The following is a 19514-nucleotide window of genomic DNA, read 5'->3' as shown; positions in this document are numbered from 1 at the left end:
GATCAGCTGTCATTGGCTGACAGCTGATCACGTGATAAGGGGTCGGGATCGACCCCTTGCACGGATCGGTGATCAGGCGAGTCTCATAGACTCGCCGATCACAGAGCGCGCCACGCGCGCCCCTCAGGGGGCGCGCAGGCCGCTCGTACACGGGACGACGTCAATAGACGTCGTCCCGGAAATGTAGGTCCGCGCTAATGCCGTCATTTGGCAATAGCGTGGATCCCAAGTGGTTAAAATACCTTCATATCAAAATAATGCTGCATTAGGATTGGCCTGCCACCTGTTGCTTCTTCTTTTTTTCCCTTCCTTTCTAGAATTATTTTTACAAATTAAACACATTTCATGGGACAGCTGGGTGCTGATTTACTAAAGTAGTAATTTTTACATATACGTTTTTGTCTGGTGCTTGTAATGATTTTTCATTTATATCACTCTTTAGTATGTTGGGGCTTTATAACTGCAAGATCATGAATATGTATTGATTATGTGTCAAATATATCTTTTTTTTACTTTACTACCCCCCAAAGGGTTAGTTTAGGTTAGAAATCAGCAGTCACTTAGGGAACATTTTAAAAATTTTGGTTCTCAGCACCAGTACTTATATGTACTGGTGCCCAGAACCAAAAAATAAAAACAATGTTCACTAAGTGACTAACCTAAACGTACCCTTTGGATGGAAGTAAATAATAAAAAAAAAAAATATAGCTTTGTCCCCTGCAGGTCAATGCCATAACTTACTAACTAGCATGCACTGCGTACTAGCACATTATGGCAGACTTACCTTTAACAGACCCTCCAGTTGCATACTGTCCCCACTGCAGGCGCTTCCATCCTCATTCAGTCTTTCCAGATTAATGCTCTCCGGCCGTTTAAATGGCCGGACTGCAATTACATTACTTTTTTGCATGCACATGGGAGTCACAAACTTGGTGCTGCATGGAGGGTGCACTCAGTGTGCAATGAAATAATCAGCTGAAGCCAATGTGAATATCCCCTAAACAGCACACATTCAGAAGATATTCACTGTATTTACAGGTAAGTCAGATAAGCTGAATGGCACAAAATAATGCGGACCTTGTATTTATTACTACAACATCTAATGTATTTTATTTTAAATACAAGCAGTATAGGTACCTGAATTAAACTTGACATTCGCTTCTCACAGTCTACTATACGGTTTGTGCAGCAGAACACAGAGATGGGGAGAGAGAAGCAGCACAAGGAGTATGTCAGGTGTTCTACAGTGCAAGGGAGGGCCATGCTGATAGGAGAAGAAAGCAGAGTGACAGAGAGATGAGCTCTTTAATGTTCTGCTTCTGCTTTCGCTGTCTAGACAAAGGCTAGGTTGGATGGGGCGGGGATGTGCTCTGAGGCAGAGATGTGTAAGCTTCAGAAATGGATGGACAGAAAATCAAAAAATAGATGGACAAAAAATGAAATCCTCTGACAGGTAAGACTTCTCTCATATATGTATTTCATATGTGTATTCAGCTTCAGCTTCAATGGTCTGGGGTAAATCAAATTTTATTTTATAGCAAAAGATTTCAGGGTTCTAAAGAATCTTCTTCCTATGTCACTGTCTTTAGCAAATTGAGACTACATTCAGAGATGTACAGAGGATAGAATGAGGGGGGTAAGTCTCTCCTCTGATAGATTCAGCTGTGTGTAATTTAAACTTTAGCTACACAGCTCTGAAAACAACAGACCACACTTGAACTCTAAAACTCAACACAACATTTAAAATGAATCCTCAACCCTTAACCCTTAATGCTTAAACAAGAAGCATGGTACTTTTTTGGTCATACTTCTTTTGTGGGTCAAAAAATGTCAGGATCCATCCAGATGCTTTAGCCAGGCCTTGTTGTCCCCTCTCTTGCCAAGGGAGCTCCAGTGAGCACTGGAGGGGGAGAGCATAGAGCGGTAATTGATAGTTACTGCTCTGTGCACAGAGTTGACCAAGAACTCAGCAATCAGCGGTCATGTGATCGCTCAGTTCTTGGGCTTAGATCTGGTAAGGGACAGCTGCAGCATTAGACTGATGCTGCAACAGGGAGGCAAGTATAGATTACATAGTTAGTTAGGTTGAATAAAGACACCAGTCCATCCAGTTTAACCTGAGTGAGTGTCTACAATTGTCCCTATCCCTGTAAATTGCACACTCACATCCGTCCCTACCCTTAAGGAGCTCACAATCCAAGGTTCCCCTTCATATACTAGGGTCAATGTTGGGCAGAAACCAATTAACCTACTTGCATGTCTTTGGAGTGTGGGAGGAAACCAGAGTACCCGGAGGAAACCCACGCAGAAACAGGGAGAACATGCAAACTCCAGGCAGGTAGTGTTGTGTTTGGGATTCAAACCAGCAACCCTTTTTAACTGCTAGGCGAGAGTGCTAACCACTACACCACTGTGTGTGTGTTTTTTTTTTATATTCGCACACTTCTCCTTTAATCTAAGCTTAACTTCCTAAAAAGATGGCCTAACCTTAACCTAACCACTAACATTAACCCATAAAATGGCAGATTTAACTTATAAGCTCCAATAATTAACCATCACAGTACATCTGCAAATGCTACAAAGCCAAATCCTTTGGCCTCAAATCCAACTCATTCAAATATTTTTGTAAATGAGTTAACTCCTCTGCCAGGCTAGAGCTACATGAAAAAATGAATATCTTGCTACCCGGAGATGTAACCACTTGCTATCAGTCATCTCATGAGTAATACAATGATTTCACTAGGTTAAAACCAGAAAGTGGTTAATACTACCTGTGTAGCCTTAACCTAAGAGTCCATGAGATGTTGAACAAGTGATCACCTATGATCTTCAACTCTGATGATGCACACCAATTATATTTCCAGGTCACTGGTCTGGCATAAAGCTCGAACTCCTCATTACTTATTTTCCGATCTAAGAGATGATGTTATTGAAAATGGACTAAGCATATCACGTCCACATCTTGAAATAATGCTGTGCATAAGACAAAAATCTTACCTTTCCAATTCATTAGTCCTAACTAAGGACTCAAGAATTCATACAGTTGCTAGGGATAGGAAAGCACTGGAAGGCTTTAGACTCTTGATTGTCATACATTTTCCTCTCTAAGGCATTGCTGAGCTGTGGATTCCTACTCTCTATCATTATACAGTGTTGTGATCAGAGGGTGTCAACTGTTATCTACAAGCACCATTCACCTTTCTCTATTCAATTTGCTGAGCTAGTGCCACTGTTGCTTTGCTTGTCAATTAATTATCTTTTAAGACTTAACAAAACACCCTGTTTATACACTGCACTCTTAATATATTCACTGTGATTAATTACACAAGTGTGATTCTTAAGGAGAGAATCATTACTCTCTATACTTGGGGGATTGGGCCATAATATTCTCCAGAGGAACATTTTTTGTATCTTACCTGTCTGTTGCGTTCATCCATTATCCTCGTAATCTGAATCTTTTTTCTCCCCATAGTCCCCGTTTTTCTGTCCTCCCTCGTCCTTCAAGCAATGTATTTTTCCTTCCTCTATCCTTTACACGTCTTTCTGTCAACACTTCTTTCACTTTCCTGTTACCCTTTTCAGTTCACAGATCCGACATCCGTACCTGTTTGGGTGAAATTTAAGAGAATTGTTAGAGATAAAACAAGTAAAAACAAGAACACAATTATTACATGTAATCTATGAATTACTAAAATAAACAAGCTATTTCCATATGTTTAAAGTCCAATGATCTACAAAGGGCATCAACACATCTTTTGGGAGCTATAGAGTCATTCTTATGAGTGGTAACTAATAAACGTACTTTCAGACAAGCTTGGTATAATTTGCTGAGATTTTACAGTTTTGCAATACAATTGAAAACCTCTTTGACCAGTTGGTGACCATTAACTTCCCTCTTTCACTATGTGTGTATCAATGGAAAGCTAGAAAGAAAGGCTTTGGCTGGTTCAGCATGGTGATAATTTGGATAATGATAGTGTTTCCATCTCCAATCACATGAGGGATCAGCTTCTCTATGGGCAGTCTCACCCTTATCAACCAATCAAATTCAAGTTTACTCTAGTCTCCAGTCAAATCAGTAATACGTTCATCCATTTAATTACTGACATACGTTTAATAAACAATTAAACCTATGAATTTCATTAAGTGTCAGTAATTAAATGGATAAGTCAACAATCCAGTTGCTGGATTACTGCGGTTTTCACATCCATTTCTTGTTGCTTACTATTCATAAAGGAAGGTTTCCCACAAATTGGCAGTTGAGTTTCTGTACTAATATAATAAATTGCTATTTTTTTTTGTCCACACTGTGATTCAATTTGGGAATGTATGCATGTCTTGAGAAGATATTTAATGTCTGTTTTTCTGATTTTGGCCATGGTATTAGATGCTATGGGGATTTAATCCATAAGTTAAGACAACAACTTTTCAGCTGGCCACTGGGGAAAAAAACACTAAAGCTATCCATAAGAGATGAATGCTGAGATCTCTGATTCCGTTATCTGTTTGATGGAGTTTTAATTCATTTCATAGTAAGGAAGGGTGGTAACATCTTTGCATTAGGAATGAGACCCCCCCAAATATATATGAATAGAGGTAGTAATAGGTGGCTGTCATTACTGAAGAGCCCTAGTAATGGATGACTCTTCCCCCAAGACTTAATTTAAATCTGAAATATCACATTTTAATTGCAGTAAAATTTTAAAGCTAACTTCCTAAACTCTACTGACATTAACACCATGAGCCCAAGGAGGAATAAATGTCATCTGATTAGATATTATATGACTGGTTCCGTGTGTATATATGTCAATGTGTGTGTGTGTGTGTGTGACTGTGTGTGTGTGTGAGTGTACATGTGTGTATGAGTATGTGTGTGCACGCAAGTGTGTATGTATATTTGTGAGCATGCATGTGTATACTTTATGTTTGTGTGTGTGTGTCTGTGTGTTGCACATATATCAAACTGATCACAACAGAGGCTAATTCGTTGTACTGGGCTTGCACAATTTCTGCTATTAAATGATTCTTGATCAAGATAAAAGTTGTAATATTCAAGTAATATACTGAAAGTACTATCCTCTTAAAAATAGGGGAATGTAATGGATAAAACACCTTGTCCTGTATGTTACTTGAACTCTGGTTAAGACCATAAGCGTGCACAAGGGGTATGCCAGTTATGCCTGGGCACATCCTAACCACTATGTGCAATGCCAATTCCCCCTACTGCCTAGGCTTCCTCTGTGTTGGCCCCCCCTGCCCTGCAGTGCTGCTGGCTTCCCACCTGTCTTCTCCCCCTAGCTGCGGCGGGGGATGTTTCAGGATGGAGAGTGGGGGAAAATGGCTATTAGATATGTAATTTACCAGCGCCTTCCTTTTCTAAATAAACACAGTGAACACACCAGCTCACTGTGCACATTCATAACTGAAGCATAGTAAACTGTGTTTACTATGCTTTCATGTGAATGAACAGAAAGCATCTGAGCACAGAGTACTTCCCAGTCATTCATTGTCCTGTGCAGCTGAGGCTGCAGAGAAAGGCTTGTGTGTTTGAGCTTTGGGGTGCCCACCCTAATTCAATAGGCTGTGCACACCTATGGTTAAGACTTTGTATAAAGAAATTAGAAATCTACCAAATAGGATCGATCCAGCAATAAGTAATTTATTTTCACTGACCCTTCATTACTTCATTAAAATAAGACATGATTTTTATGCAGGGTTGGATAACCTGTTCTCATCTCAAACATCCAATTTTTTGGAGGAGAACAATGATGATAACTGATAATTCAGCTTTTTAAAATTCAGTTTTGGGTGGGTGCCGGTGAACTGCATCACCCACTGTTTTTTTTTTTTTTTTTTTTACTATAGCCTCTGGCACTTATTGGCCATTCTTTCCTTATCCACCATTGTGACTTCCTCTGTAATGTAAAATACATTTTTGAAAAATACAGCAGTAAGCCTAATGTTAGCTGCTGTACATGATTTTTTACTTTTCTGAGAATGTTTGTTTCAGTTTAGTGGCTCAGAAAGTCAATGAAATAGCCAGGTAGCTAACATCTTCAGAAGGAGGAAATGCTGTACTTTTTTTAATGCAGAATGTTGCTGCCCAACGCAAAAAATTAATAAATGAAAATAAAAAGAAGAATTAAATGTCATTTTGTGACGTTTCAATAAATAGAAATGAGAGGATGGGGTTATAGCGTTGTCCAAAAAAGGAAATGTTAGATGGTCCTAAATAATCTCTGGAGAAAGCCAATGCTGGCGAAACATGTTGGGATATGACATCTACCTTTGACCATCCTTGCCCTTGTGGACATCAGTGACCAGTAAAAAGCAAATTGAATATGCACTGTCAATTATTTTTATTGAACCTTGTCTCTATTTTATGTAATAATAAAGAATTATAAAATTGTATTCTATATGTTCATTTCTTTGTTTGAGCAACGCTATAATCCCATCCTCTCATTTCTATTCATTCTCAATACCAGGGATGAGGTGCGTGATATTTTAGAGTCAGTCAATCTACCCTTCCTGACATTTCAATAAAGTTTTTTAAAAAAGTAACAACGCTTCACTGCATCTTACAGTGCATGCCAGTGGTCACATTAGGGCACTGGTATGAACAAGCCCTAACACAGTGAATCTGTGTTTGCTGTGTTTGAATATATGGTACAATTGCTTAGTCTAGAGAAAATATATTCTGTTGCCCCCCTCCCAAGCTGTTTAAACAAACATTTTGTTTGAACTAACAAACAACAACATTATTATAATTTTTTTTTTCCACAAAAAAATTAATGTCTTAATAAACATGTGCACATTTGGCCAGCTGTGTAATTTTTGCATTAGCGGCACTTCCATATTTCATGTGCTGGGTAATGCTGATTATTCAAAAACACTCAGCTTCCATAACAGTGCTGGAGTTTTAGCGGATATCAAAGGGTTTTGAAAGAAAAAAGTCACAGATCTTTGCAAACAAAACTTCAGGGGTTGATTTACTACATACAAATAGAGTGTTTACTTTTTTTTTTATTGTGTTTGCTCTTAGCTAAGGGAATCCTCTGAAGCACTGCTCACTTCCATCATCCACATCATCCAATACTATTTTTTTTTTTCCTTGCACGTGATTGGGTATTCTTTGCAAAGTTAATTTTCACCACATTCACTAAACTAATTGTAAAGTGAAAATTCCCTTGTAAATGTAAAAAGGCTTATTGTGTTTAGTAAATCACCCCTCCGCCTTTAACTAATAAGCAATATAATGCTGTAGAAAGGAAGCACAATTTAATCTAGAACAATAACATAAATGAAAATAAAACTTTGACACAGGTATGTTTAGCGTCACTTATAGCATAATATCCTCAAAGTGTTTTTTCTTATTTTTAGCCCAGAAATCCCATGTTCACTTCTAACTTTCTATTCATCAAAAAACAGAAAAGCGTCCTGCACATGATAAGGTGTTAGATACAACACATACATTCTTTGGGCAAAGTAAGAAAAAAAAAAAAGGTATTTCATAAAATGCCCTTTAACGCTTGGAATCACCAAGAGCGATAATGTGATGCACAAGTTATTAAATCCGAAGGACGGTGTACAAAGTTGAATTTGGGTAAACTTATTAACTGCCTGGGGAGTCAGTAGTAATACGCTTTGCCTTCTGAACGGAGAGGGTTAAAGCTAATATTTTGTCAGCATGATGAATGAGCCTGGAGCACACGAGTTACATATGCAGCCTCGTCCTTCCTGATTCTCCCCGACAAACTGATAGATCCTATCCATAGAAGATGTAACATTAAGCCCATGTCCTGGTCATTTAATCCATTGTTTGGCTCTAATTCAAAGCTGCTGAGGGTAGAAAAGCTGCTGCAAGTGGGGATGAGTACTGAGATGCTGCCGGCTCCTTTGAATAAACATACATCTCGTGTCCTATTCACTTATTGTCCTGATCAGAGTTAGCACTCGCAATGGCATTCCGCTGTTGGCCATTGACTTTTCTATGGCATTTACAATGGGTGAGATCCCTTCGTTGGCAAGAAACACAGAGGAGTGCTGTCCAGGATACTTTTTTTCTTTTTTTTGCACTGACAGTTAAAACTTCAGGACAAGCTGTGTAGGGATTACTTCTACCTTCTAAGGTATAGTCAGTACTGATACATAAAGTGTTGGTAAAATGTCCTTTACAAGGCAACAGGCAATAGAAGTGTTAGCAGTATAGTAAAGCAATTACTTAGTATATTAAAGCAATTCTCATCCAGACAAGAGGCATGCAGCTGGTTTCCACCCCCTCTCTCTTTCACCCTGTATATATATATATATATATATATATATATATATATATATATATATATATGTATATATATACACACACACACACACACACACCACACACACACACACACACAAATCTTTTACTTTCCTAAATCCATAGTAACCTGCATTAGTATCTTTTACATAACTTTGAGAATGTCTGTTTTTAACATAAAGTACAGTACTGACATAAATTATCTGTGTGACTTCTAGTAAACAACATAAGTACTAAAATAATAATAATAATCATCATCATCATCATAATAATATTGCTACTACTAAAATAATAATGATGATAATAATACTAATAATACTACTAATAATAATACTAATAATAATAATAATAAGAAGAAGAAGAAGAGCATATAATAATACTGATACTAATAATATTAATACTACTACTACTAAAATAATAATCATAATAACAATAACAATATCACTATTAATGTTGCTACTACTGCTAATAAAAACAACAATAACAATATTACTATTAATACTACTACTGCTAATAATAATAACAACAACGACAACACTAATAATAATAAAAAATAAAATGCCATTTTAAAATCCATTTACTTATAATATCTGAAAATTAAAAAAGCAATGTCATATACAATGTGTTTCCTAACCCACCTGGGTAAGGATACCATTTGCATTTGTCGAAAATAACAGACACCACATGATTTGTTACTAGAATAGATTACACTTGCTCCTATCTTCTGGCAGACCTCTTACCTCAGACATTAAGTTAAAAAGTAGTTTGCAAGCACATGCAGGACCCAAATCAGCTTAATAGGCTTTCTCTGTAACCGTAAGCCAATATGCTAATCCCCAGCAATGGCATATGGAACTATTTCCCTTCCTTTCTTTTCAGCTGAAGCCCACTGGCACTATCCACTTAGAGCACAGTGCCTGCATGAGCTTGTGTTCACACTGGGGTGGAAGGTCAGGCTGGACAGCTTACATGATTGGCCTGCAGGATAAAAGCTGATTTATGGATCACGGCACTGGAAGCCAGTGAGAAAGGAGAAATCACAGAGCAGCCAGGAAGGATACAATCCTCTCCCACTACAGTAACAGAATGCACAGTCCCTCCCACCACTCTTATCAGTTCTACATTTTCATACTTTCAAACAACACGTTGGAAACAGTTTGCTGTAAAAGTAAATAGTGGCCGGGAACTGATAGGGAAAACATTCACAAAATCTTCACAAATTCCATTTGTCCCTCAAATTCATTTTGCAGGAGAACGTCTACTAAATATGGAGATGTAGCATGAGCTTTCAGCACCTGATGACAAAGTTCCATATGATTACTAGAAAGGGTGGGGGGGGGGGAATAATCTAGCTTTGCAAATTAAAACCTTGGGGGCGAGGACAGTGTATACCAAGTCATGTTTTCTCAGTTAATTAACATTACTTGTTTTTGATTTGTTAAGCATGGCTGTTATTAGCACATCTGCCTTATTAAATAATTATGTAGAAGAGAGTTTTTTTTTTTATATTTTATGTATTTTTATACTATGCAGTTGTATATATTATGTAGTTATTAGATTTAATATTAATTGCTATAGTTAGACTAATTACCTATTCTACTGTTTCTAATGTGTTTCTAATAATCCTAAAAATAAAAATAAAAGATCCATGCAAGCTAAATTGCCTACAGCTACAATGGACAAGCCGAAAAAGGGACATGCAAAGTGTAGGAATGCACAGGAACAAATAAGGAAACAACTTTAAACACATTCATTTTGGCCTAATTGGATCTATAAAGTATTTTTCATCAATTTTTCCCCAAGCAACCAGTTTTTCAGCACTACGCTTTCCAATTTAACTCCCTCTTATGCCGTGTACACATGGTCGGACTTTCAGGCAGAAAAAGTCAGACGGAATCTTTTCATTGGATATTCCGTTCGTGTGTATGCCTCATCAGATTTTTTTTTTTCGAAAATTTTGAAGGACCTAGAAATAGAACATGTTTTAAATCTTTCCGATGGAATCAATTCCTATCGGGAAAACCGTTCGTCTGTATGCTGTTCCAACGGACCAAAAACTACGCAAGGGCAGCTATTGGCTACTGGCTATTGAACTTCCTTTTCTAGTCCCGTCGTACGTGTTATGCATCACCGCGTTCTGGACGATCGAACTTTAGTGTGATCGTGTGTAGGCAAGACCATTTAAGCAGAACTCCGGCTGGGGGCGAGTACTGAAAGGTCACATGGCCCAATAAATGCCAGGCATGGTAGAGCATGGGAGTGACCTGAGACACTGGGCTTTGGGGCTGCCTGTGAGCATCAGCACATCAAGTTTAGCCCCAGCCTGGACCATGTAGAGGTGGCTACGCTGAGGTTTCAGGTGTTCCTGCAAAGCAGCGTAGCCATATGAAAGGAGAAAATGCAGGGCAGAAAAAGAAAATTGCTACTAGTTTGCAGAAATTACAGCCTGCACAGATAAAGAGGATGACAAAGAAGAAAGCAGATAAACTATGCTGCAGAATTTATTTTCATAACGAAGGTTTAATAACACTTTACCCAACCGCTCTAGGCTCCTGAAAGTGAAAATCTTTTTTAAAGATCTTTCTGCTTCCTTTTTTTTAAATACACTAACTTGCTCTGTACTCTACCTGCTTCATAAAGTTGTGTAATTCAAACAGAAGGAAACTGGCCCCAGGGTTAAAAAGCCTCCCTGTCCCAAGTATAGTGTGCTGCCGATTCTGCTGAAATCATAGAAGTCTAAAAGAACAATAGGTTATCTTCTCAGCTCTGCAAAACTGATGTACTGGTGTACTGCACATTTCTTAATCTTTTCCTTATGATATTTGAGGAATATGCTTAAGTTAAGATAATATAAGTAACAATATATAATAAAAACTAATAGAAGAAAACTTCAAGACAGACTGAGCATCACAGGTAATATATTTTTGCTGCAGTAAATATCTAGGGGGAGCACTTGCTTTCCAAATAATGATGTTTTGCTGTAGACAGACAATGACTTTTTTTTTCTTTAATAGCAAACTGAACACTTTGGTCAATCTATCAAGCCAATAGCAGACAAACTTATTACTGCATTAGCATCAGTCAAATTAAATATTAAATGTGCATGGCAATCAAATTTTGCAGTACCTGAATTTAGATTGATATCAGACTTTTGTAATTCATTGAATAACAGCAGCTGATTTATTTATTACATTCATTCTTATATTGTGCCAACAATTTACTCAGCACTTTACATATATACTATACAGTCACATCAGTCCCTGCCCCCAAGAAGCTTACAATCTAAGGTCCCTAACTGACATTCATACATACTAGGGACAGTTTAGACAGGAGCCAATAAACCTGCCAGCCTGTCTTTGGAGTGTGGGAGCAAACCCGCACGGGTACAGGGAGAGCATCCAAACCCTAGGCATGCAGTGCCATGGGATTCAAACCTGCTTCCAGGCATAAGTGCTAATCACTTATCCACTGTGCTGTTAGAATTGGAAAGGGAATGCCAGTGTTGCTCTGTTGATGTTCAATCAGCAAGCTGGGGTGGGTTGTTGACCAAGATGTGCTATTGTAGTTGCGCTGGAGGTCAAGGTCACAACTGTGTTGACGGGCAGGGTTCCATAATTACAACAGTGGTTGACATCTTTTGGCAGGTGAGGCTGTTTCCATATATGTATTTTCACAGTGTATTTTGTTGGGTGCCTGGACTTTACCTTTAAGCAAACACGTTAGTATTTTTTCTATTGAAACTTCTATTGCAGCATACTGTATGTTCTATATTTTAGAAAGGATCAAACTAATTACAGTCCAGTGTTTCATTATGGTCAAAATCGGAAGCTGCCCCTAGAGATCTTTGATGGTTTGGCAGTAGCTGATGTTTTATTGTATCATCAGTAGCAAATAAACCTAACTTGCAGAAACACATGTCGTGTAAGTGTGATTTGAATTATTGGTCATGAGTTATTTATTTTGCTATAACTGGACTAAAAACATTTGGGGCAATGATCCATTACTTCCAAACATATCCATCTTTTACATACAGCAAGAAATCTTATGTTATGGGCATAAACACAGCATTTGTTACATTTATATTTTTTTCTAGTCAGCGTGAATGCAGCAGAGAATGAGAGCAAGCTGTTGGCCATAGCTACTAATCAGGGTTCAGGTCTTTTTTTAAAGGTTAAATAAAACACTGAGCCTGATTGGTTGCTGTGAGTTACAAACATTTTTTTTTTATTTTATGTATTTTTTCTTTATATCATATTCATTTATATAGGCCTGATTCTTGAAAACAGGAACAAAAGAGCTGTAGCTTGCAGAAATATTATAACATGTAACATCTAATAAAGGACCACGTTTTCACACAGAAGAACCTAGATATGCTATGACATCTGAATAGGTAGGCATAGACTGCTTAGCACATGTAATAAACAGCAGGTTGAGATTCCAATTGTAGAACTCAGTGAAGAAGGGGAGACTTTTCTTTAAGCAACCTACCTACATAGGAAGGTATGGGTTAGGTGTCCACTATCAGTTTAAATTCATATTAAACTTAAAGTGTAAAACACATATAGTGTTACAGACCTCAACACTTACTTTGTTTGAAGTTTGTTTTTTGTTTTCATCCTATCATTGCCTGGAATTACACCAAAATCTCCCTTCTCTGGTCCCTATCTTGTTAGGTGGCTCCATCCCTTTACTCACAGAGCCACCTTTGCATGAGCACTTCTGGCTGATGAGTCTCTGTGGTTCTATAGAAATACATAGCCCAAATGGCAAGCCTACTCCCTGCAAATGATTGACATCAGCCAGAGCCTGCATTGTCCCCAGTTCACTGTGTATGGGATGAACTTAGGAAGTGTCCTCTACTACCTGGAAGTTCTGGGTAGTGGGGTGGTAGACCTAGAATTGGTGGCAGTAAATAGGGAACAAATATAAGTGTTTGGACAGACTGAGAAATGTTAGTGTACTGGGATGTGTTTTACTTTATTACTGTAAATGCACTAAGCTAAAGAATGCTAATACCCCGTACACACGTTTGGATTTTCCAACGGAAAATGTTCGATGGGAGCCTTTTGTTGGAAATTCCGACTGTGTGTAGGCTCCATTGGACATTTTCCATCAGAATTTCCATCGCACAAAATTTGAGATCTGGATCTCAAATTTTCGGGCAACAAAATCCATTGTCGGAACTTCAGATCGTGTGTACACAATTATGACGCACAAAGTTCCACACAGGCTTGGAATCAAGCGGAAGAGCAGCACTGGCCATTGGACTTCATTTTTCTTGGCTCAATGTACGTGTTGTACGTCACCGTGTTCTTGGCGTTCGGAATTTCCAACCAACTTTGTGTGACCATGTGTTTGCAAGACAAGTTTGAGCCAACATCCGTCAGAAAAAAGACATGGATTTTGTTGTCGGAATGTGCAATCGTGTGTATGCGGCATAAGAGGTGGATTTATAAAAAAAATAAAAAATGTGCATAGATGTTCATCCATGTAAATTTGTTGTGTGCACATGGAGCAAAATCAAATGATCTCAGCTTATATTCACTGCAAATCGGAAGTGTGAATGTGGAAAATACCACATTATGGCCACTAGATGGAGCGCAGAGAATGCAGTCCAAGAACATTCGATTTTGCACATTCACACAGAATGAATTAAAATGCAGTTTCAATGGACCAACAGCGATGCAGATATTTTATACATACCCTCTAAGTCAGTGGTTCTCAACTCCTGTCCTCAGGACCCACTAACAGGCCAGATTTTAAGTATTACATTGGAGAGATGAAGACTAGACTAGACTACTAGATATCACCTGTGATGTATTTCAGTTATCTTGCAAACCTGGTCTGTTAGTGGGTCCAGAGGACAGAAGTTGAGAACCACTGCTCTAAGTATATAGCACTACTTTAACTTGGAAATCCCCAATACATGACAGCTTCCTTTAATAATCCAGCAAGAGGATATGCTAATGGTCAAGGAAATAGTTACCACAAAACCTTCCAAAGGTTTTCTAGAAAGTTTTTTTTTTCTGGTTCTGTTGCCAATCAACATCCTGTGTTTAAAACCTATTTGTTACCTTCCATCCCACCTAATTTGTGAAGCCATTAGCAATTATTCCATTGGCAGCTCAGTGAGGGAGTAAATCAATTGTGATTTAAACTCCTTTGAACAGGCTATAAGTGAGCTATCATTTGCAATCTTCGTTCAGGCAGCAAGAGAGTGATTGAACGCTTAGCATTTTACCTTTCCTTTCATGAGCATATGGCAGTCAGAAGGTTTTACAATCATTTGTGACACTTGAAAAAAAAAAAAGCAAAGAAGCCTTTAAACTAAGATGATGTTAAAGAAACATGTCCTGATAAAAAAAAAAAAAAAAAACTCACAATGTATGTACCTGACACAATACAAAATAGACTCTAATATGCAGCTATTTGCTGCATGACTGCTGGGAATTGATTGAAAATATCATCTCATGTAAAGCGCTGTTTACTAAACAGATGTAATGTAATATATCTGAACACATCCGGACATGTGTAGAGAATGGAAGTTGCCATTTTTCTAAGGGCCTGAAAATATTTAAGGCTATTAAAGTCAATCAAAAAATGTATTTATCAAAAAGGGTGGAAGAAAAAACTGCCAAAAGCAAACTTGTAGAGGAAATGTGACAACTGGAAAATGAATGCTGAATTATGGTTGCTGTGGGGCAATACATAGTTACATAGTTAGTAAGGTTGAATAAAGACACCAGTCCATCCAGTTCAACCTGAGTGAGTGTCTACAATTGTCCCTATCCCTGTACATTGCACACTCAAATCGGTCCCTACTCTCAAGAAGCCCATGATCCAAGGTCCCCATTCATATACTAGGGCCAATTTTGGACAGAAGCCAATTAACCTTCCAGCATGTCTTTGGAGATATATGTTCAGATACTTTGATAACCACCAGATATGAGAGTGGAGGGATGGCATGGAAAAGTAGAGGTGTTGCCCTGAGCAATAATACTGTTATTTTCCTCATGCAAAAAAACATTTTGGATGGCTTGGTCAGTGGATCCATTTTTTTAGGGAGCCTTATGCCATGAAAAAAAAAAAGTGCACACTGCTCCACAGCCACCGATCAAATATTTGGACTGTGCCCAGGTCAGGCTTGAATCTGACTGGCAGTAGTGGGGAAAAAACAGACACTTCTTATTATTGACACGGAAGGGCCTATTTAAAAATTTTTGGACGTATGTCACACACATTCATTCAGGTTGAACAAACGTTCCCTATATTTTCTGTAGTAGATTCATTCCTATCATCAAATCCATCTAGTGGCCAAAATGTGGTATGGTTTCTTATTAACCACTTACCACTGACCTCCGGAACATTCACCCTACTCCATAACCAGGCCATTTCTTGCGATACAGAACTGCATTACTTTAACTGACAATTGTGCGGGCATGCAGTGCTGTACATAAATTCAATTTATGTAAATTTTTCCCACAAATAGAGATTTCTTTTTGTGCCATTTTATCACATCTGTGCATTTTACTTTTTGCGCTATAAACAAAAAAAGACCGACTATTTAAAAAATATATTTTTTTTACTTTCTTCTTTAAAACGTATCCAATTAAAAAAAAAAAAAAAAAAAATTTCTGCATAAATTTCGGCCAATATGTATTCTGCTACATATTTTTGGTAAAAAAATATCCCAATAAGTGTACATTGATTGATACAAACTATGGGATATATACTGGAATTTTTATTAAATTATTTCTTTTTATACAAGTAATTGTGGCTTATAGCAGGACTGGAATATTGTGGCGGACATTCTGACACTTAACTGACACTTTGTGGGAGCCAGTGACACTAAGTGCCAGTTCACACTGGGGCGGCTTCAAAGTTGCGTGACTCTGAAGCCACCCCGTACAGCGCGACCTCAGCGTGGCTTGCGGATGACTTCTGTAATAAAAATCAATGTAAGCCCCTCCGAAGTCGCCCCCAAGTAATACAGGAACCTTTTTCTAAGTCGCAGCATCTTGAGTTGCTCTGATTAGAATGGTTTCATTGCACTACATGGAGCGTGACTTGTCAGGCGGCTAAGTAGCCTGACAGATCCCCTCAGTCCTAAACAACTAGAGAGGGCGAACATCTAGAGAGGGAGCGATCAAAGGGTTAAATATGTGCCTAGCCAGTGTTTATGTGTACAGTGCGTGGTGCTTTTACTAAGGGAAATAATGAATTTTATTCCCTGTTTTGTGGGGAAAAAAAATCTATTACTTCCCAGCTGACCAGATGACAGCTGACTTGCTTACATAGGCAGAGCCCTGTCCTGTCTGCTTTCCCAGACGATTGGTGGGGGCCAGTGGTAATCTATTGGCTGGCATCTGTTGTGTTTAATCAAAGCACGACTAGGTTGCCAGCAGCACGCTCATGTGCCCCCTGCCCAGAAGTGCCGGATCCCACACCTAGTACATAATGTGACACAGCAGGGCTGCTTTGCCACCGTATATCTAAGTTATATGGTCAGTAAGCGGTTAAAGCCAACTCTGACATAATGACATAGACACTTCCTATTGGATGTCCAATGCTAGGGTCCTATCAGGATCCAGAAGAGGATGACATCTTTAAAGGGGAAGGCATAAATCAGAGATATCAGGGGGGCATCATAGTGCTAGATCAGAGGTTCTGCTACCTCAAACCAGTGTTGACGAGGGACCTGGAGAGGGCACTTAGGGGTGTATATCTGGCTTCACAAGATAAGGAAGAAAAAAAAAATATGTATATATAATATACAGTCACAGCTGTGCATATGATAAGGTTTTAAGGCATCAAATGTACATGCAAATTTCCCTCATTTCAATAATCATTCTGCCACAAAAATGTAAATTTCCATACACATATCCGACGGTCTTATTACTTTATTTGCTATGTGCCTTTGGCTAAGATCTGAAATTCTACACAGAAAAAAAAAATGTATAAGGACAAATTGATGCAACAGAAATACCGGGGTGATCTCTGCTAAGTAATGTTCATTTAAAAAAATAAATAAAAAAAAAAACTTGTGAGAAATAGTCGTAAAGCAGAGGATTGTGTAGTAGTGGCAATATGCAGCTTTCTGCAAGACAAACATAAAAATCAGACTGCTCACTATAAATGAGGAACTTCAATTTCACAGACTTCTGTTCACCGTATGTTGCGGCAAGAACACAGAGCAGAAGGAAGAGTGATTTAAGCCTCAGCTCAGAAAAAATCGAGATGGACAGAAGCTGATCATCTGCCCAGAAATGAATGCTTTGCGAGTGTCTATCTTCTGTCTTTCTGTCTTCTCTGGTTTAGGAGAATCGTAACAGAATGGCAGGAAACACACACCAAGTGGTCACGGAAGGATGTGATGTCAGCAAACCACGAACAATAAAAGGTGTAAAGGTGCTTCCTTCCCTAAACTGTTCCAGAACTACAAAATGGGAACCAAAACTTGACACTTCCTTCTCTGTGCAAGAGATGTCTGAATTTGCCCTGAAGCAGCGCCCTAAACACAGTGCCTACCGAGAAGGATGGAACGTTCAACTGTAAAAACAACAAAAAAAAAAAAGAAGCAAAGCCTTGGGTCGCTATTCTGGAATGTGTAAAAATAAGCACTGAGGAATAGAAAAGTATATATAAAATAGAAGCTCAAAAAGGGAAGACAAATATGATTAGCACTATTTTTTTTAGAACTATACCGACAATAAAGCAAATATGATATTTTAGTCAAAAGGGAACAGTGGACATAAAAATAAGTGCTGTGGCTCTGCGGCTGTCCTATTTAAGTACAAGACAATAGAAACTATATTGTAGTTCAGCTGTAAAAACTAAAGTAAAACAGGACTAAAGAGTTGTGTAGGGCAATCATCTTCTAACTTGCACTAGAAAAATGACAGTTGGAATCAGACCAGTAAAAAAAAAAGAGCCAATTCCAAAGTCTGTATATGTCAAAGCTCCAAATCTGGATGGTTCTTTAATGTTTTTTTTTTTTTTTTTAACCTACAGAGCATATTGGTCTACATAAATAAACATACATACCAAGTTCCATCTTTGTTTTAAATGATTCTCTGCAATAGGTTTGCTGCATCACATAGTTAACTCTTTTACTGCTGAACTGGCTTACTTTTTTGCACCCCAGATGGCCAAGGCAAATTTTTCATTTCACACACGCATCAAAGAATCACAGACTAGAGGGATCACTAAAGGCCCACCCCCAAACCAAACCATACGTATTTTAACAGCATAGAGCCTATAGAATCAAAAGATAGCATGTGTGAACTTATTTAAACACATGTTCATCAAAATTATATATTCACTGTAAAATACACCAAAACAGCTATAAGTGCACAATAAAGAAAGATAATCTCCAAATTTCCTGCTAAATATAACAGATAAATTAAATATTTCTAATAAAAATATGCAATAAATAACAAAAGGCTATTTACAAAAAATAAATAAAAAATTACTACATTATCTCTTTAATGTACCTGGTGTGATTAGCGTACTATTGTGTTTTGTATGGTTGTGTAGTCTGAAGTGGAAGGTGACCGGAGTTGTGGGCATGCGCAGCTCAGCATGCATTCCCAGCCCACCCTGGCTGGGCCACAGTGATAGTCTCCCATGGTCATGCATGGGATGATGTCAGCCCCCAACCAGTCAATCAACAGGCCAAGAACCCAGCACCTAGAAGTATCCAGGAAGAAGATGACAGCAGCCTGCAAGGGATTTAACCGCCGAATCACTGGTATAAGGAGGTAAGTATTTTTGGACTCTGAGTAAAAACAGAGCTGTGGGCACTATTTTAGTCACAAACTTAGCCCTGTACCAAAACGCATTCTATGTTACTGGCTGCCTAGAAGAAGGATAGTCATGAGGTATAGGACTAGAGTAGAGTTAAACAAAATAACAGAGAAAACTATGCAAGCTGCCATTGCTGACTATCTTGACATTGGTGTTTGGCTTTCATGCTGACCATATCAATAAAAAGAAAATGAATGACAATAAAGGATATCCTTATTCTCCCAAAATAATCCATAAACATCCACTGCCTAATGGCCTGCACACTAGTTTTCATAATGTCCTCCGTGAGCCCATGAACCTCCTCTTTTACTCCTTACTTCCTTTCATTTGGAATGAGCAATTGTGATCATGCCCACTGCTTTATATACATTACACATCCCATAGCCCATATTCCTTAGACCATCTCAGGAGC

The 19514-nt window shown here is 38.3% G+C and overlaps 1 protein-coding gene across 15 annotated transcripts in view; it reads right to left on the bottom strand.

Moving 5' to 3' along the window:
• Positions 1–19514, bottom strand: part of MEF2C (myocyte enhancer factor 2C) — a 367493-nt gene that overhangs the window by 154911 nt on the left and 193068 nt on the right. For 14 of the 15 annotated variants that reach the window (XM_077462418.1, XM_077462422.1, XM_077462420.1 and 11 more), the window contains one exon: positions 3417–3604. In XM_077462418.1, coding sequence (XP_077318544.1) covers positions 3417–3470 — 54 coding nt within the window. In that variant the 5' untranslated portion in view covers positions 3471–3604. Of the gene's footprint in view, positions 1–3416; positions 3605–9036; positions 9318–19514 lie in introns of those variants that run through there. The other variant, XM_077462417.1, reaches the window with a different exon arrangement.

Source organism: Lithobates pipiens, unplaced genomic scaffold (genome assembly GCF_037356315.1).
Source record: "Lithobates pipiens isolate NorthernLeopardFrog02 unplaced genomic scaffold, aLitPip1_a1.2 Scaffold_3, whole genome shotgun sequence".
In the NCBI taxonomy this organism is placed as follows: Eukaryota; Metazoa; Chordata; class Amphibia; order Anura; family Ranidae; genus Lithobates; species Lithobates pipiens.
The sequence above is the reverse complement of the archived record's forward strand: the minus strand, read 5'-3'. Positions and strand labels throughout refer to the sequence as shown.